At 46.2% G+C, this 15,070-nt stretch overlaps 1 protein-coding gene across 1 annotated transcript in view; it reads left to right on the forward strand.

Annotated features, from left to right (window-relative positions):
- Positions 1-399: 399 nt before the first annotated feature.
- The window catches only part of LOC147461714 (calmodulin-6-like), a 30,432-nt gene continuing 15,761 nt past the window's right edge, over positions 400-15,070 (forward strand). The window contains exon 1 of the mRNA XM_086509183.1: positions 400-594. Coding sequence (XP_086365309.1) covers positions 519-594 — 76 coding nt within the window. The 5' untranslated portion in view covers positions 400-518. The remainder of the gene's footprint in view (positions 595-15,070) is intronic.

The raw sequence follows: 15,070 nt of genomic DNA on the forward strand, positions 1-15,070 counted from the left end.
GAGCTAAAAGAGGATATACAGTTAATGACAAAGAGTGACACCATGCATTGAGCTGCTTAGACCACTTGAAAGATATATTGTAGCACTCCTGTTTTGGTGTCAATTGTAGCTGTGCCCAAGCGGCGAGCCCCTTATGGAATCTATTCCACCTTAAGGCATATGTAGTGCTTTAGGGCAATTGTATTCTTTGGATGTTAATTGTGAGTGTGGCCAAAAAGAAAAAAAACCTCACCATGACCTTCACAAAGGCTTTAGAATATTTATATTTATATCAAAGTCATGCAATGTGCCTATATTTATACTTATCACTTAGAGACCATGCGGTGTCATTTATTTAGTCGAGATTTTGTGTGTTGAAATTTCCACGTAATATCACCCTCTTCAAGTCCGTTTAAATCACGAATGGCAAAAGTTGGCGTAAAGGGGAAGTGGAATTGACTGGAACAAGACAACTCCATCGTTGAGCTCGCCAGCAGCTGCAAGCACAGACTCAAAGAGCTCGCAGTGCGGTAACGAAGATGGTCGAGCAGCTTTCTGGAGACCAGATCTCAGAGTTTAAAGAAGCTTTCAGCCTCTTCGACAAGGATGGGGACGGTATGTTTCTTCTCTCTCTCTCTCTCTCTCTCTCTCTCTCTCTCTCTCTCTCTCTTTGTGTGTGTGTGTGTGTGTGTGTGTGTGTGTGTGTCTTTGTCAAATCTAGGTTTCCTGTTTGCTTCCTCTCACTTGAACCGCTAATGAAAAGAAGAAAGTTGATGCTAATGAGTGCAGGCATTCTGCGTGATCTAGGGTTTGCTTCGTTTTTTACTCCATAGGAATCTCAATCCAGCTTGTTCTAGCCGATTGGCTGATCACAATGTGTGGAAATGCATGAAGGAACCTAGGGGATAGCACATGCGAGCTTCGTGGTGTTACCTAGATAGTTGATAGTCTCATGCTTTAGCTAACTGTACTTGCTTAAACTTCTGTATGCAATGCTTCTTTTGAGAATTTTGGTATAGTAACATCGATTCTAGAGCATAGAGGTGAGACTCACTATTAAAGATGTACATTTTCTGGCAAAGCTGAAAGCACCAGGGCACTGCCAAGATATGTGGATCTAAACACACTGAGGCTCTGTTTTAATGTGTTTGTGTAATCACCCGTGGGTTGGATGATCCACTCGTACACAGAAAGTGAAACTGAACAGAATCCAAATCAAATCACACTTGCACTTTGTAGACAACATGGAAGTAGCGTAGCTCATTTTCAGAGTGCATTTGCCCTTAAGTGGAGCGCCCTTGGTGGTATTTCTTTATTTAACTAGAAGTGTCAAGGTACAACCTTACTCTTGTGAGACCACTGACTGTCACAAACGGGAGCGCATAACAATATAAAATACATTCGGATAAATAGGATTTATCACTTATTACTGAAGCAAGAGGATATAGAGAGAAATAAATAGAGAGAGAGATAGAGAGTGAGAAGATCGACACAGTACTGGGGACCAGAAGATGGGCTGGTCCCCCCCCTCGTAATAGTATCTTTATTACTGCGGAGAAGTCTATACAAGCACTTGAACCGAACGTATTACCACGTTCGTTCTAGAATAAGACTTGATGGTTTCCCGGAAGCCTTAGCTTCCGATTCCTAGGGCAAAACCCTATTCCAAGGAACTTCTGTTCCTTATTCCAAATCCTCGAGAATCAAGGTTCTCGCCTCTGGATCTCACCTTCCAGACTCAGGGCATGGCATCCCTGTAACTCTTTTCCAACTCTCTTTCCAGAGTCCTCTTCCCGCAGAACAACTCTGCTTTCCCGGACATGAAGTCCTTACTTGGGAATCTCAACTTCCGGATCACAACTTGAGAGACTACCTCTCTCCGATCCGTGGATCTACTTCCCAAACTCGGGTACGAAACCCTTGGGCTGATCTGGCTCTAGTTCCTCAGAGCGCTTTTCTCCTGCAGAGGCTCATGCCTTCCTTTGCTCCTACTCCCTCACGAAGAGGAAGTACACTTGCAATCAAATACTCAAAGATCAGAACATGAAAATCGTTGCCTTCAAAGTCTCGACGCTCGAAACGCAACTCGATTCTCGAAAAGCAATTCCTCGGAAGAGATCTCTCCATAGAAAATCCTCTCTTCCAATCCTACACACAAAAGAGGTGTGTTCTTGGGTTCCTTCTCGTAAATCAGCCCCGTCTGCAACGTTTAAGGGCTGAAAACAGAGAAAAACAGCAACTTGTCGCGATGGAAACACGCTTCGTAGGCACTTCTTCGCGAGGGAACTCGCGCACTGGGTCTTGGCGACATGTGGTACACTTGGGGCAGCCATGGGCATCACCTGCAACGTCTTCTTTACGGCTGAAATCTGCAGCAGCATCTCCTCCTTGCAAAGATTGGTCCTCCTCTCTGAGTGAGGGCATGTGATGCTTTTATAGCTCCTAGCCACGGGCACTAATAGCTGCTCGCGTAGAGATCGCGGCCGTTTCTGAAAAAAATAAAAATAAATAATATATATATATATATATATATATATATATATATATATATATATATATATATATATATATATATATATTTTTTTTTTTTTTTTTTTCCGTTCTGCTAGAAAAAGAGAGAGAAAACGCTGGCTGATCTGTTGCCTTATTTATCAGATGGCTGCCCACTTATTAAATGGGCGGCCGGCGTATTTAAAAAAATAGTATGAACCTGTCCAAAAACTCAATAAAACCTTATAAGTTAAAAACAATGCTTTCACAGCACTTCCCAAGCTTCCCTGGATGCAATCACACGCACAATTGCAATGCAAACATAAACTTCCTCGCGGGAAAGCATTTGCTTTCCCGAAAAGCAATCTCGCTTTCTCAGAAAGCATCTGTTTTTCCTCAAAGTTTCCTCTGAACCCATCTTCATTCAAGTGCTTGCTTTTCCTTGTGCACAATTCTAACACAGTTCGGAATTTCCTCCCGACTATGGATGAATTCTGATGCACGTGTCACCCACCTTGTGACGCATCAGGAATACCCATCACCTAGTCCTTTCCTACCGAACTTACGATACAATCTCCTTCACGATGCTCCATGTCACCGATCCTATGACCCATCAGAGATGTCCGTTCCCGGATGGTCAGATACTTCTTTCCGATGCTCCCTGTCACCCATCCGATGTGACGCATCAGAGGTACCCGTTCCTGGTGGCCTTACAGATATTCCCGTTCTCAGTACTCCCGTCATTACTTTGAATGACGCACTAGGAATACTCTGTACTCGGATGTCTCCAGTGAGAAAAGCCCTCTCACTTATAAATCCAATAATTCATTTAGAATTATTTTTCTGTAAGATAAAGCCAATTTAGCAACATCCCTCTCACTTATAAACAGTTGTCCTCAACTGTAGAGGTCCAACTGAACTGCCGGGGAGAAACCGGAAAGATTCCAAATCTTGCTCAATGGTGAGTTGAGCTAGTTCTTTCTCAAAAGAGAACTTTAAAATTAATTTAAATAGAAATTCAAAAATTCAATAATTCAATACTTACCTTACCGGTTCATGTCCTTCCTCTAGTACCTCGAGGATATCCTTCACCAATTATCAAACTTATGAGCCATGTAAGAACTCGTCATTCGCGTCTTTCCAATAGATCGGAAGTTTCCTCATCCGAGAATCTGTTAACTCAATTCCACCTTCTCAATCCCGAGAAGAATAATCCTCCTAGAAATCAATCTAGGTATCTGTCCTTGCGCATAATCTTGCGCTGTTAGTCGAGAGGGTATTAAACCTCTTGTGTCCTCCCACATAGGGAATGCCCAAATCATGAGTATTAATCTCGATATCTTCCTTCACAAACAAAGTCTGCGATCAGAGTGGCTCTTGCGGATTTCCCGTGTCTGCTCTAAAGAAGTCTGTAATCCGTCTTTGAGACTGGTTAGCCTCACCATTCATCAGGCTCTCTCTGTGTCTGCGCAGCTCGAGCAAGAACAAACCCAGGCATCTTTGATCTTCGTATCCCATTACTCTTGAGAGTGGTCCAAAACCCTCTCTGAACAAGCAATGGAAGCGGCCTCGAATTTCGTAGTAGACGGGGCAGCGGCATGTATAATGCAGCTCTGTCTCAGGTTCCATGTCACACAAGGGGCATGTCCTGGCCTCTGCTGGTACTCCGCTGTATCTCCCAGTTTCAATCCGCAGCTGGTGAGACGATGTGCGTAACTGGCCAATAGCACACCGTATCCCATGAGACAGGTGGGTATCCATGTATCTGGGTCTCATCACAAAACCATCTTCCGTAAGCCGGAGAAGGTGGTCTCTGTAGAAAGCCATCTTCGTGCCCAGTTCTTGTGCTGGTTGTATCCATGTCCTCCTGGTGTCTAGCTGGGTCAGGTCTTGGCGGATGAGCTTGGTGGTCTTTGACTGTGTAAGAATGAGAGATGGTGCATCCAATGAGTACTGGAATGGTGGCAGCTTGTCTATGCTGAACCCATGCACCTGAAACCATGATGTCATCTCCCCATACCAGCATGTTGTATCTCCTTGTATGGCTAACTGTCGAGAGGACTCAAGTGCTATGCGAGCATATCTGTCTCTGGGGAGTTCCCATGTGCGGTTTATGAAGGAGACTGATCTGGTGAGCGCCTCTACCACTAGTGGGGGGGCCGCTAGCTCTGCTCGGATAATGGCCCGTGGTACTGATGCCTTGGCTCTAATGAGCCGCGAGATCATAGAGACGAGAGGTTTCTCCATGTTCCCCCATCCGTCTGAGCGACCCGGCCTCCCGTGGTGATCCAGTGAAGGTCCCCATATCTCAGCCCCATAGAGCAATGCTGAAGCCACCACGGTGTCAAAGAGCCAGAGCTTCGTCCGGGGCTCCTGAAACTGAATTTGCGAACACATCCTCTCCAATCTACCCAATGCTGCGTGGGCTCTAGTCAGTCTGGTCTCTGCTGCTCTTCTGAGTGAGAATGCAGGTCCGCTAAAAACCACTCCAAGGTAAGTGTAAGCGTCTGTGTACTCCACAGTCTCCTGGCCGTATGTGAATGTAGGTGTTGACCTCCTGATCCACTGTGGGGTGGTATTAAACACCATAACCTTGGTTTTACCCAGGTTGATAGACAAACCACTTTCGTGGGCAAACGTATGCAAAGCATCCAATTGACGTTGCATTCCTTTTGGGGATTTGGAGATCAACACTATGTCATCAGCATATAACAAAAGTGGAATCCATGTCCCTGCCAACTGAGCATCTTTATCCCCATCGCTGTCAATGTAGTCAGAAACCTCATCCACATACATACCGAAAAGAGTAGGAGAGAGCGGGCAGCCCTGCTTCACCCCAATAGTGGAGTGAACCGCTGTAGAAAGTCCCTCCGGGGTGCGTACATGCCCCACTACTGATCTGTACAATGCCATGATCCCCCAAATGAGTTCTGTGGGTACTCCCATTTCCTGTAGTCTGCGCATCAGTCTAGCTCTGGGTACCGTGTCGAAAGCTTTGCGGAAGTCCACAAAGCTACAATAGATCCGTCTCACATGAGATATGCCTTCTTCGATGATGGCCCTGAGTGTTAGGATATGGTCAAGAGTAGAGAAGCCTCTCCTGAATCCTGCCTGCCCAGTTGCACGTATCCCTTCCCTCTCTGCCAATCTACTCAGTTGTTGCTCCAGAATGGATGCATACAACCGTGCCAGTGTGTGCCCAATCATAATAGTGCGATAATTCCCAGGCTCCATGGGGTCTCTTGATCTGAAGATAGGTACGATCGTAGATAGGCTCCAAGAGTCTGGTAGGCCCTCACACATGGCCCGATTAAACATAACTGCTAGAAGCTCTGCTAGTAGGTCTTTGGCATGCATGAAATGCTCAGCGACTAGGCCATCATGATCATATGCTCTCCCAGTCTTCATCCTGTCAATAGCTTTCTTCACCATCTCAGCGGTGAAAAAGACACATGCGTGTGGGCATGGATCGGGGGGGTTGGGAAGGGCCGACTGTCCAGGTACTGTGTACAAAGATGATGCGTATTGCCCCCAGGTCTCTGTGGAGGAAATAGCAGGGGGGGGGGACTGCTCATGAAAGAGCCGCCACGCCTCACGCGAGTCCTGACTCAAGAATAGCTGATATAGATCCTGCTCGAGTTGAGCCAAAAAAGCCCTCTTCTTCCGCCGCACCAGGCGTCGGAAGTCAATCTGTGACTGTCTGTGAGTGACGTCCCTCTGAAGTCTGGCTCTAGTCTGGCGGCACTCCTCATTGTACCAGCTGTTCTGAGGCATGCTCCCTGATCGGCGGCTATGCTCAGGCTGGGTGTGTGGGTATGCTTCTACTGCTGCCTCATGTAATGTCTGTGTCAGTATAGTAGTTAGCTCTTCCAGAGGTCGCCCCTGGTCCTCAGTGCATAGGCGTCTGTAGATTCCGTCCACGTATACAGAATCCGTCTCCCGTGTGAATGTGTAGCGAGTAGGGGCTGCTACTCGTGGCCTGTGTGCTACACTGAATTGGAAGGAGATGGTCATCGACACCAGAGCATGATCCACTGCCACCCCGATCGGTCTGGGCTCAACTGTGAGATCTTGGATACTAGAGATGAGATTCGGCTGTGCCATGACATAGTCTATTGTGCTGGCTCCATGTCTGTGTGGGAAGCATGTAAAACCTCCCGAAGCAGGAAATCTCTGTAGGTCGTCCAAGATGGCCAATCCATATGCTTTGCCCATGTCTATCAGGTGTCGCCCATACTCAGTACATTCCACATCGTGTGATAGTCTGGAAAGGCCTGTCTCTACAACATCTAGCTCTCTTAGCATCTCCTCTGAAGTATCATAAAACACTGCCTGGTGATGGGCAGTCCTGGCATTGAAGTCCCCTAGGATGATAATGTCACCGTCCCTAGAGAACTCCCATATGTCATCGTCCAAAATAGAGAAAGGGGACTGTCCTCTGGGTGATGCATAAACTGATGTACTCGGGGGAAAGTAGCAAATAGCTAGATAGAGGCACTCTGAGCGTGTCTCCTGTTTGTAGGCTGTCTCCCACTTGTATCCATTGATGTGAGGCATGGATTGCCCTGGGGCTTGGTGTGTCTCAGAGTAAAAGATGATGTCTCTTCCAGTAAAGCTATCCTCAAAGGCACCCACATCAAGACGCATAGATCCATTGCAGTTCCAGGGAGCTACTTTGAGTGTGGTCCCATAAGTCTCACACCGTCATGTGGAGCGTCGTTCTAGTATTACCACTTTTTCGTCTCGGTAAAAAGAGATCTTGCCTTTTTCCCTTGCCGCTCTAATCTCCGGCATTACTTCCTGCATATGAGCGATCTGCGAGAGGGTGAGATCATCGCCGAGGAAGATGCCAATCTCTTTAAGAGTTGGTCTTTTCTTCAAGAATGACTTCTTTGCTTCCATGGAGGGAAAACGGAGGATGAGTGCTCTTTCTTTTGAGGTTTCTCCACTGCTTCCATTTTTCTTTATGTTGCCCACTCTCCATGCCCTTGTGTGCGTCGGCTCATGAATCCCCATCAAGGTTGTGAGTTCTTTTACTTCTTCGTCCACATTGCCTTTGTCTTTAAGACCGCAAATTCTCACATGTAAAGCGCGCACCCTTCTCCTCTGCTCCTCTAGTGAGAGAGAGACGCGACACGGAGTGGTGGAATTCCACCCCAGAGAGTATTGACCCCAAACCTTGGCGCCCCTTTCGGTATTTCTTTATATTGCATCAACACAGTACAAGCCGGTACTCTAGACTCTGCACCTTCTCCAGGAAGCATGTCAGAGAATGAGCCCTAACCTTATATTTAAAGGCCCTAGGCCCCAAAAGCAGTTTATAGTAAAAAGCCTTCAAACTCAAAAGCTGCTGGTCCCAGAAGCAATGCCAAAAAGCTGTCAGTGTAATTGACGAAAATCCGTACAGCCTGCTACGTCATCAGCCAGCGTAATTTTCAAAAATCTGCCACGTTATCAGCAGCTACGCAATTTCTTGTGTGTAAGGTGCAGCGGAATGAATGTTTGAACTTTGCTCAAGATGAGTGCTCTGAACTGTGCTCAAGGTTCCTTTTGTTCTTATGGAAGGGAGAGCCTTCCGTTCTTAATGATAGAGTGCAATGATCACAACAAAGTGAATGGACACTGTGCGTGCAAGTGTATTATACTGAGAGATAGAGAGAGAAGAGAATACGACACCAAGATGTTGTAAAACCCTCCTCCGAAGGCCCCACTCTCTATGGCGAAAGCGGTCTACTTATGATTGCACAAATCTCTACAATGCTTGGACTTGCCGACGATGTCGACGACGATGAGGACGACAACGAGACGGGCTGAAATCTGAAAATGCTAAGGGCTGAAATTTGCAAATCTTTATCTATTGAATTCTGACTCTATGTTGATGGCGATGATGCGACGACGACGACGCGCTGAAAACGCAGATGCTGAAATCTGCGTTTTCCGGGCTGAAACTGTAAACCTTGCGGAAACTGACCGTGCGGCGAGGAGCTGCTGCGGGAAGGTGAGATCTGCGAGGTTCGGGGGTTCTTCTGCGATGTCTAAAGGCTGAAAATTGAAAACGCTGGTGTTGCTTGAGGTTCCGTCGCGGTAATCTGCAAAACGCTGAGGTTGGTCTACAAATCAAAAACGCTAGGGCTGAATTCTGTGCTTCTGCAAAAACGCTAGGCTTTTGCTGTGTCTTGCTATTGCCGGGTTGGTCTGCAATGCAAAACGCTGGGGCTGATCTGCAATGGAGAAAAATGCTGGCTGTCCTTGGCTGAAACTCTAAGTTTCCTGCCGGGGGGGGGGGGGGTTGCTGAGAAGTTGCTTGTTGAGCAAGGTGCTCCTGCTGGCTCTTGTGCCAATTAGTGCTAGTCTAGGTTTGCTTATATACAAACTTACTCAATTTTCCCTACCTACTTTCCAACAAAAGTCACTTGAAAATAATAATGAAAAATGTCAAAAATAGGGAAAATAGGTCAAATACACTGGAAAATTCCCCTGAAGGATTCTGATGGGAATGCTTATGATCATGCTGTGTGCAACCAGAGGATATGCATCTACACTAAGTGTCTGGACATGCACGGTCTGCGAATAGACTCACAAAAGTGTCAGATCACTTCCTATTCTAGACTAACTGGACTGAACCGAACCCTGATCATGCTGTAGCTTGTCCACGGACACATAGGGTTGGATGTGCCACGTGACATCCCCTCCTTTTCAAAGTGAGGTACTGGTACCAAACTGTATGGTGTCGAATGAGATCGCCAATAGCATCCAGAATCCCGGAAGGGACTCTACGTCGGCCACTCTGACGTGTGGGTCGTGTGGTACTTGAACTTCATAAAGGTCTGCAACGCTTGCTTCTTTGGGCCGCGCCGAAAGCGACACAAAGTCTTCTGAGTCTCCTTGAATGCTTCAACTTCGTCGAGAGTCATGATTCTTTCTTCTTCGAGAATCTCCATGGCTGAAAATTCCTGAAACCATTTCCAACACAAATGCTAGGTGCAGCGGAATGAATGTTGTATTTTCTCAAGATTAGTGATCTTTATTGCTCAAGGTTCCTTTTATTTCTTAGGGAAAGAGAGAGCTTTCCGTCTTATGGAGAATGCTATGATCACGAACAAAGTGGGTGGATATTGTGCGTGCAAGTGAATGAGACTGAGAGAAGGAGAGAGAAGAGATACGACACCCGAGAGGTTGTAAAACCCTCCTCCGAAGGCCCCACTCTCGTCGGCAAGAGTGGTCTATTCTTTGATTGCACAAAGGTGTACAATGCGTATGCAATGGACTATGCAACTTGGTCTATGCTGATGACGACGACGACGACGACGGCTGAAATCTGAGATCTTCTAATCGCTGAATTTCGAGACTGTTTCGGTGGCTGAAAATGACTGTTTTGGCTGCGTTTTCTTGGCTGAAAAATGAGGTTTCTTAGGGCTGAAAACCGATGGTCTTTACGGGCTGAATCTGCTACACTTTAGGTGAATGATGCCGGTCTTAATTTGCTGCTGAAATCCAAAAACGCTAGGGGCTGAAATTGGTCCTTCTGTCGCCGGGGTTCTGCAAATGCAAAAACGCTAGGCTGATCTGCTGTGTCGTGAGATGACGCCGGGGCTGATCTGCTGTGCACATATCGCCAAGGCTGATCTGATGCAAAAACGCTAGGTCTTCTGTGGAGAAAACGCCAGAGTAGTTGCGGGGGTTGGTCTTGCTGAGAAGTTTCCTGTTGAGCAAGGTGCTCCTGCTGCCTCTTCTGCCAGAAAGTGTGAACTTTGATTTGCTTATATATTAACTTAGCAAAATTGCCCTACTTACTTTTGTTGGAAAGTCACTTAAAAATAATAAGTGAAAATTCCAATAAATAGGAAAATAGGCTAAATGCAATGGAAAATTCCCCTAACTGATGCGAATGGATTCTAATGGGAATTCTGATGATCATGCTGTGTGCAACCGGAGGATATGCATCTATGCTAAGTGACTGGGCATGCACGGTCTACGAATAGACTCAGAAAAGTGCTAGATCATTGCTATTCTAAACTGATCGGACTTATTGAACCTTGCTGTGGTGTAGCTTGTCCACGGACACATAGGGTTGGGATGTGTCACGTGACAACAAAACCATGAACATACCTATTCCATGTAAAGTGAGTGGAAAAAATCATGTCGTCCTAGTAGATTGTGCATGCAATGTAGATGAACAAAGAGATGGAGTGCCAAACCGTTCACCACACATACGCAAACAATGAGATCGAATTTTGTCTTGCTGACCTAAAGCAATCAACTGTGGCAATTCACATCGGAAATGCCCATGCTTGGTGCTCATACTTTCATGTGCTCTTTCTACGAATGTGTCATGCCAAGGAAGAGACATGGAATGTGACTTCCTTGAATGCATACTTTTCAGCTTTTCATGAACAATCCGCATACATTCGTGCTCATTCATGAGTGAAACGTGCTCAACGTACAATATGTCATGCCTAGGAAAAGGGATCTCATAAAGACGTTGACGAAAATACAGGAAACGATCACGAATGAAACACTCGTACAATGCGTGCGTACTAATCATGCGAACACATAATACTTCCTGTGAGGGTTCTTTGGACCAAGGCTCGAGAGCCAAGATCTGTTCTTCCTGAAGGGGTTCTTTGGACCTAGGCTCGAGAGCCAATATTGGTTCTTCGTGACTGATTGAATCTGCAATGAGGTTAGCTTCACTAGAGAAAGTATCAACTAACACATCATCCTTGTGAACAATCACATCATCTTCATGCAACTTATCATGCTTGTGAGAAATCACATCTTGATCATGCAAATCATCATGCTTGTGAGAAATCACATCTTGAGCATGCAAATCATCATGCTCATCATTATCATCCAAATTATCATGCTTATCATTGTCATTCAAATCATCATCATGCAAATCATGTGTGTCTTGCTTTGGAGAAGAAGAGACTGAGAGAGTCTCCTTTTCTTGATCTTGTACGAACTGCACCTGCAAAATAGAAAAGAGTCGCAAGAATTCTTTCATGTGTTGGTCGCTCTTTTCTTTGATAGCTTTGTTCTCGCGATCCAATTTGGCTTGACTTTCTTTGTCTTCCAAGTCGTACTTATGCTCTATGGCTCCCATGCTTTCTTCATATTCACGATCTATGTCTGCCAGTTCTTCTTGGTAGGCCTTTCTGTCTGCTTTTCGTGCTTCGCGGTCTAACCGTCGTTCCATAAACAATTGGTCCAAAGCCTCCATAGGAGTTAGAGCAATCTTTGTCATAGATGGGGAAGGGGAAGGGTCGGAAAAACCTCCTGGTGGGGAAAATTCTTCTTCGCCTCTCTCATGCTCATCACCTCCAAGCGAAGTATCCATTCCGCTTTGAGTGATGACCTTCCACTGAAGTCGTGGGTTCTTGTGGTCTTGGGTTCTTAAGTTCACGAGGAACTTGGGTTCTTGTGGGTCTTGGGTTCTTGGGTTCTTGAGGGTCTTGAGGTTCTTCTCTCGCTTGCAATCTGTGTTAGAGAAGGATCTTCTCTTCACCCGAGTTCTGCTCTTTTCCGCGGCGCACCCCTTGGCGGCCGTGTGCTCACACCAAGGTTGCTTTTTCCCACCTCACGTCGATTGGCCGGCCGCTAAGTCCACGGTCCGCTCTCAATGAGTGAAAAGAGGCACAAGGGGAGGTTGGACAAGCCCTTCTTTCTAGGGATTCCTGTCACTCTTCAAAAACACGATTAGGAATCGACATGCCCAAGCGAACTTGGATTCTGCGCAACAAGCAAAAAAAATTCTTGTGATTCTTTCCTTGAGTGATACAGAACACTGCCAAAGCTCTGATACCAATGTAAGGTGCAGTGGAATGAATGTTTGAACTTTGTTCAAGATGAGTGCTCCGAACTGTGCTCAAGGTTCCTTTTGTTCTTATGGAAGGGAGAGCCTTCCGTTCTTAATGATAGAGTGCAATGATCACAACAAAGTGAATGGACACTGTGCGTGCAAGTGTATGAGACTGAGAGATAGAGAGAGAAGAGAATACGACACCAAGATGTTGTAAAACCCTCCTTCGAAGGCCCCACTCTCTATGGCAAGAGCGGTCTACTTATGATTGCACAAATCTCTACAATGCTTGGACTTGCCGACGATGTCGATGACGATGAGGACGACGACGAGACGGGCTGAAATCTGAAAATGCTAAGGTCTGAAATCTGCAAATCTTTATCTGCTGAATTGTGACTCTATGTCGATGACGATGACGATGACGCGCTGAAAACGCAGATGCTGAAATCTGCGTTTTCCGGGCTGAAACTATAAACCTTGCGGAAATTGACCGTGCGGCGAGGAGCTGCTGCGGGAAGGTGAGATCTGCGAGGTTCGGGGGTTCTTCTGCGATGTCTAAAGGCTGAAAACTGAAAACGCTGGTGTTGCTTGAGGTTCTGTCGCGGTAATCTGCAAAACGCTGAGGTTGGTTTGCAAATAAAAAACGCTAGGGCTGAATTCTGTGCTTCTGCAAAAATGCTAGGCTTCTGCTGTGTCTTGCTGTTGCCGGGTTGGTCTGCAATGCAAAACGCTGGGGCTGATCTGCAATGGAGAAAAACGCTGGCTGTCCTTGGCTGAAACGCTAAGTCTCCTGCCCGGGGGGGGGGGGGGGGGGGGGGGAGAGGGTCTTGCTGAGAAGTTGCCCGTTGAGCAAGGTGCTCCTGCTGCCTCTTCTGCCAATTAGTGCTAGTCTAGGTTTGCTTATATACAAACTTACTCAATTTGCCCTACCTACTTTCCAACAAAAGTCACTTAAAAATAATAAGTGAAAAATGTCAAAAATAGGGAAAATAGGTCAAATACACTAGAAAATTCCCCTAAAGGATTTTGATGGATTCTGATGGGAATGCTTATGAATCAAAGAAGATCAGGGCCTCTTGATCTTTCACTTCAAAGAAGATCAGGGCCTCTTGATCTTTCACTTTGTCCCAAGCTCGGCAAAGTTCTGTACTCTCGTCCATGGTGTTGGGATTGGTACCCACACAATCTGGAACCAATCCTGTTTTCATCTTGCCTTTTCTTCCACGTTCCTCAGCTGCTCTTGAACTCTAAGGCTTGTCGTCGTCCTTATCATTCTATTCTTTCTGTGCCTTTTTAGGGCACTTCGTGGCGATATGTCCATGTTCCCCGCATCCAAAGCACTTCCCCTCCCTGATGAAGCGAGCTCTCTCTTGAGGAGTAAGCTTGGGTCGTGCATCCTTCTTCTCTGGGTTGCTCTTTCTCTTTCTACTTTCATTCGCTGAAGTCTGTTCGGCTCGTTGTGTCATGACCTCATCGGTGGGGTAGGTCAGACTGCCAGAGTGAACGGAAAAGCCCCGTTTCGCATGACTCATCAACTCCTGTATAGAAGCTGATTTCTGTTCCAAGTAGTGATCTCGGATCTTTGTAGGTAGACCCAAGGTGAACCGCTCAATCTGTTCTCTGAACGAGATCTTCTTGAATGAAGAGGCGGGTAGAAAAGAGCTCTGGAATCTCTCACAGTAAGCATCCACTGTATCTCTCTTGGTCATCCGAAGATGGTTCCAAGCAGCTCGTGTATCGCGTTCATACTCTTCCGTCAGCCAAGAAGAAATAAAAAGCTTCTTAAATTTCAGCCATTTAACTGGTGCAGTCTTGTTTAGCAGAAGCGTGGACCACCAAGTTCGAGCATTCCCCTTAAAGTAAGAGGCAACTCGTCGAATCTTGGAGTGTTGTCACAAATGGGAGCGCATAACAATATAAAATACATTCGGATAAATAGAATTTATCACTTAATACTGAAGCCAAAGTATATAGAGAGAAATAGATAAAGGGAGAGATAGAGAGTGAGAAGATCGACACAGTACTGGGACCAGAAGATGGGCTTGTCCCCCCCCCCCCCCCCCCCCTTAAAGAAAATTCTTTATTAGGGAGAATTTTTTTACAAGCACAAGAACCGGAGAAAACCCCTCCGTTCTAATTCTCTGACTCGATGGTCGTTCCTTCGCGTAAGGGAAATCCGAGAGACGAGCTCTCAATCCTTTTTCCGTATGTACTCGGGGTTGAGACTCCGCAGACAATTTCCGAATTCTGTTTCCGGAATTCCCAAGCGTAGGCCGAAGCCTTCTCGCTTCTCCTTCTCGATGAAGTACCTGCAAACACACGCAAACACGCGACAACAATTCGTATGGCGAATCCACAATAGATACCTGTCGCTCTTGCGCGGGAAAAGCGACTTCCGTGATTCGTAGTCTCGCGATCTCTTGCGTTATCTGGTGGCAGAGTCTTCTCTTGCTGACGTTGGTAACTCCTTTTTCAGTGAGGGCATGTGGTGCTTTTATAGCTCCTTGACCACGACACGAATAGCTGCTCGCGTAGAGATCGTGGCCGTTTTTTTTTTTGTTCTACCCGAAATAGGGAGAGAGAATTTGCTGGCTGGTTTTGTTGCTTTATTTTCTAAGTGGCTGTCCACTTATTAAGTGGACGGCCGGCATATTTTAAAATTGGTATGAACCTGCCCAAAAACTCAATAAAACCTTATAAGTTAAAAACAATGCTTTCACAGCACTTCCCAGGCGTCCCTGGATGCAACCACATGCACAAATGCAATGCAGACATAGATTCCTCACGCGAAAGTGTTTG

The sequence above is a fragment of the Adiantum capillus-veneris genome, chromosome 3, assembly GCF_014529385.1.
Source record: "Adiantum capillus-veneris isolate H3 chromosome 3, ASM1452938v2, whole genome shotgun sequence".
Classification (NCBI taxonomy): Eukaryota; Viridiplantae; Streptophyta; class Polypodiopsida; order Polypodiales; family Pteridaceae; genus Adiantum; species Adiantum capillus-veneris.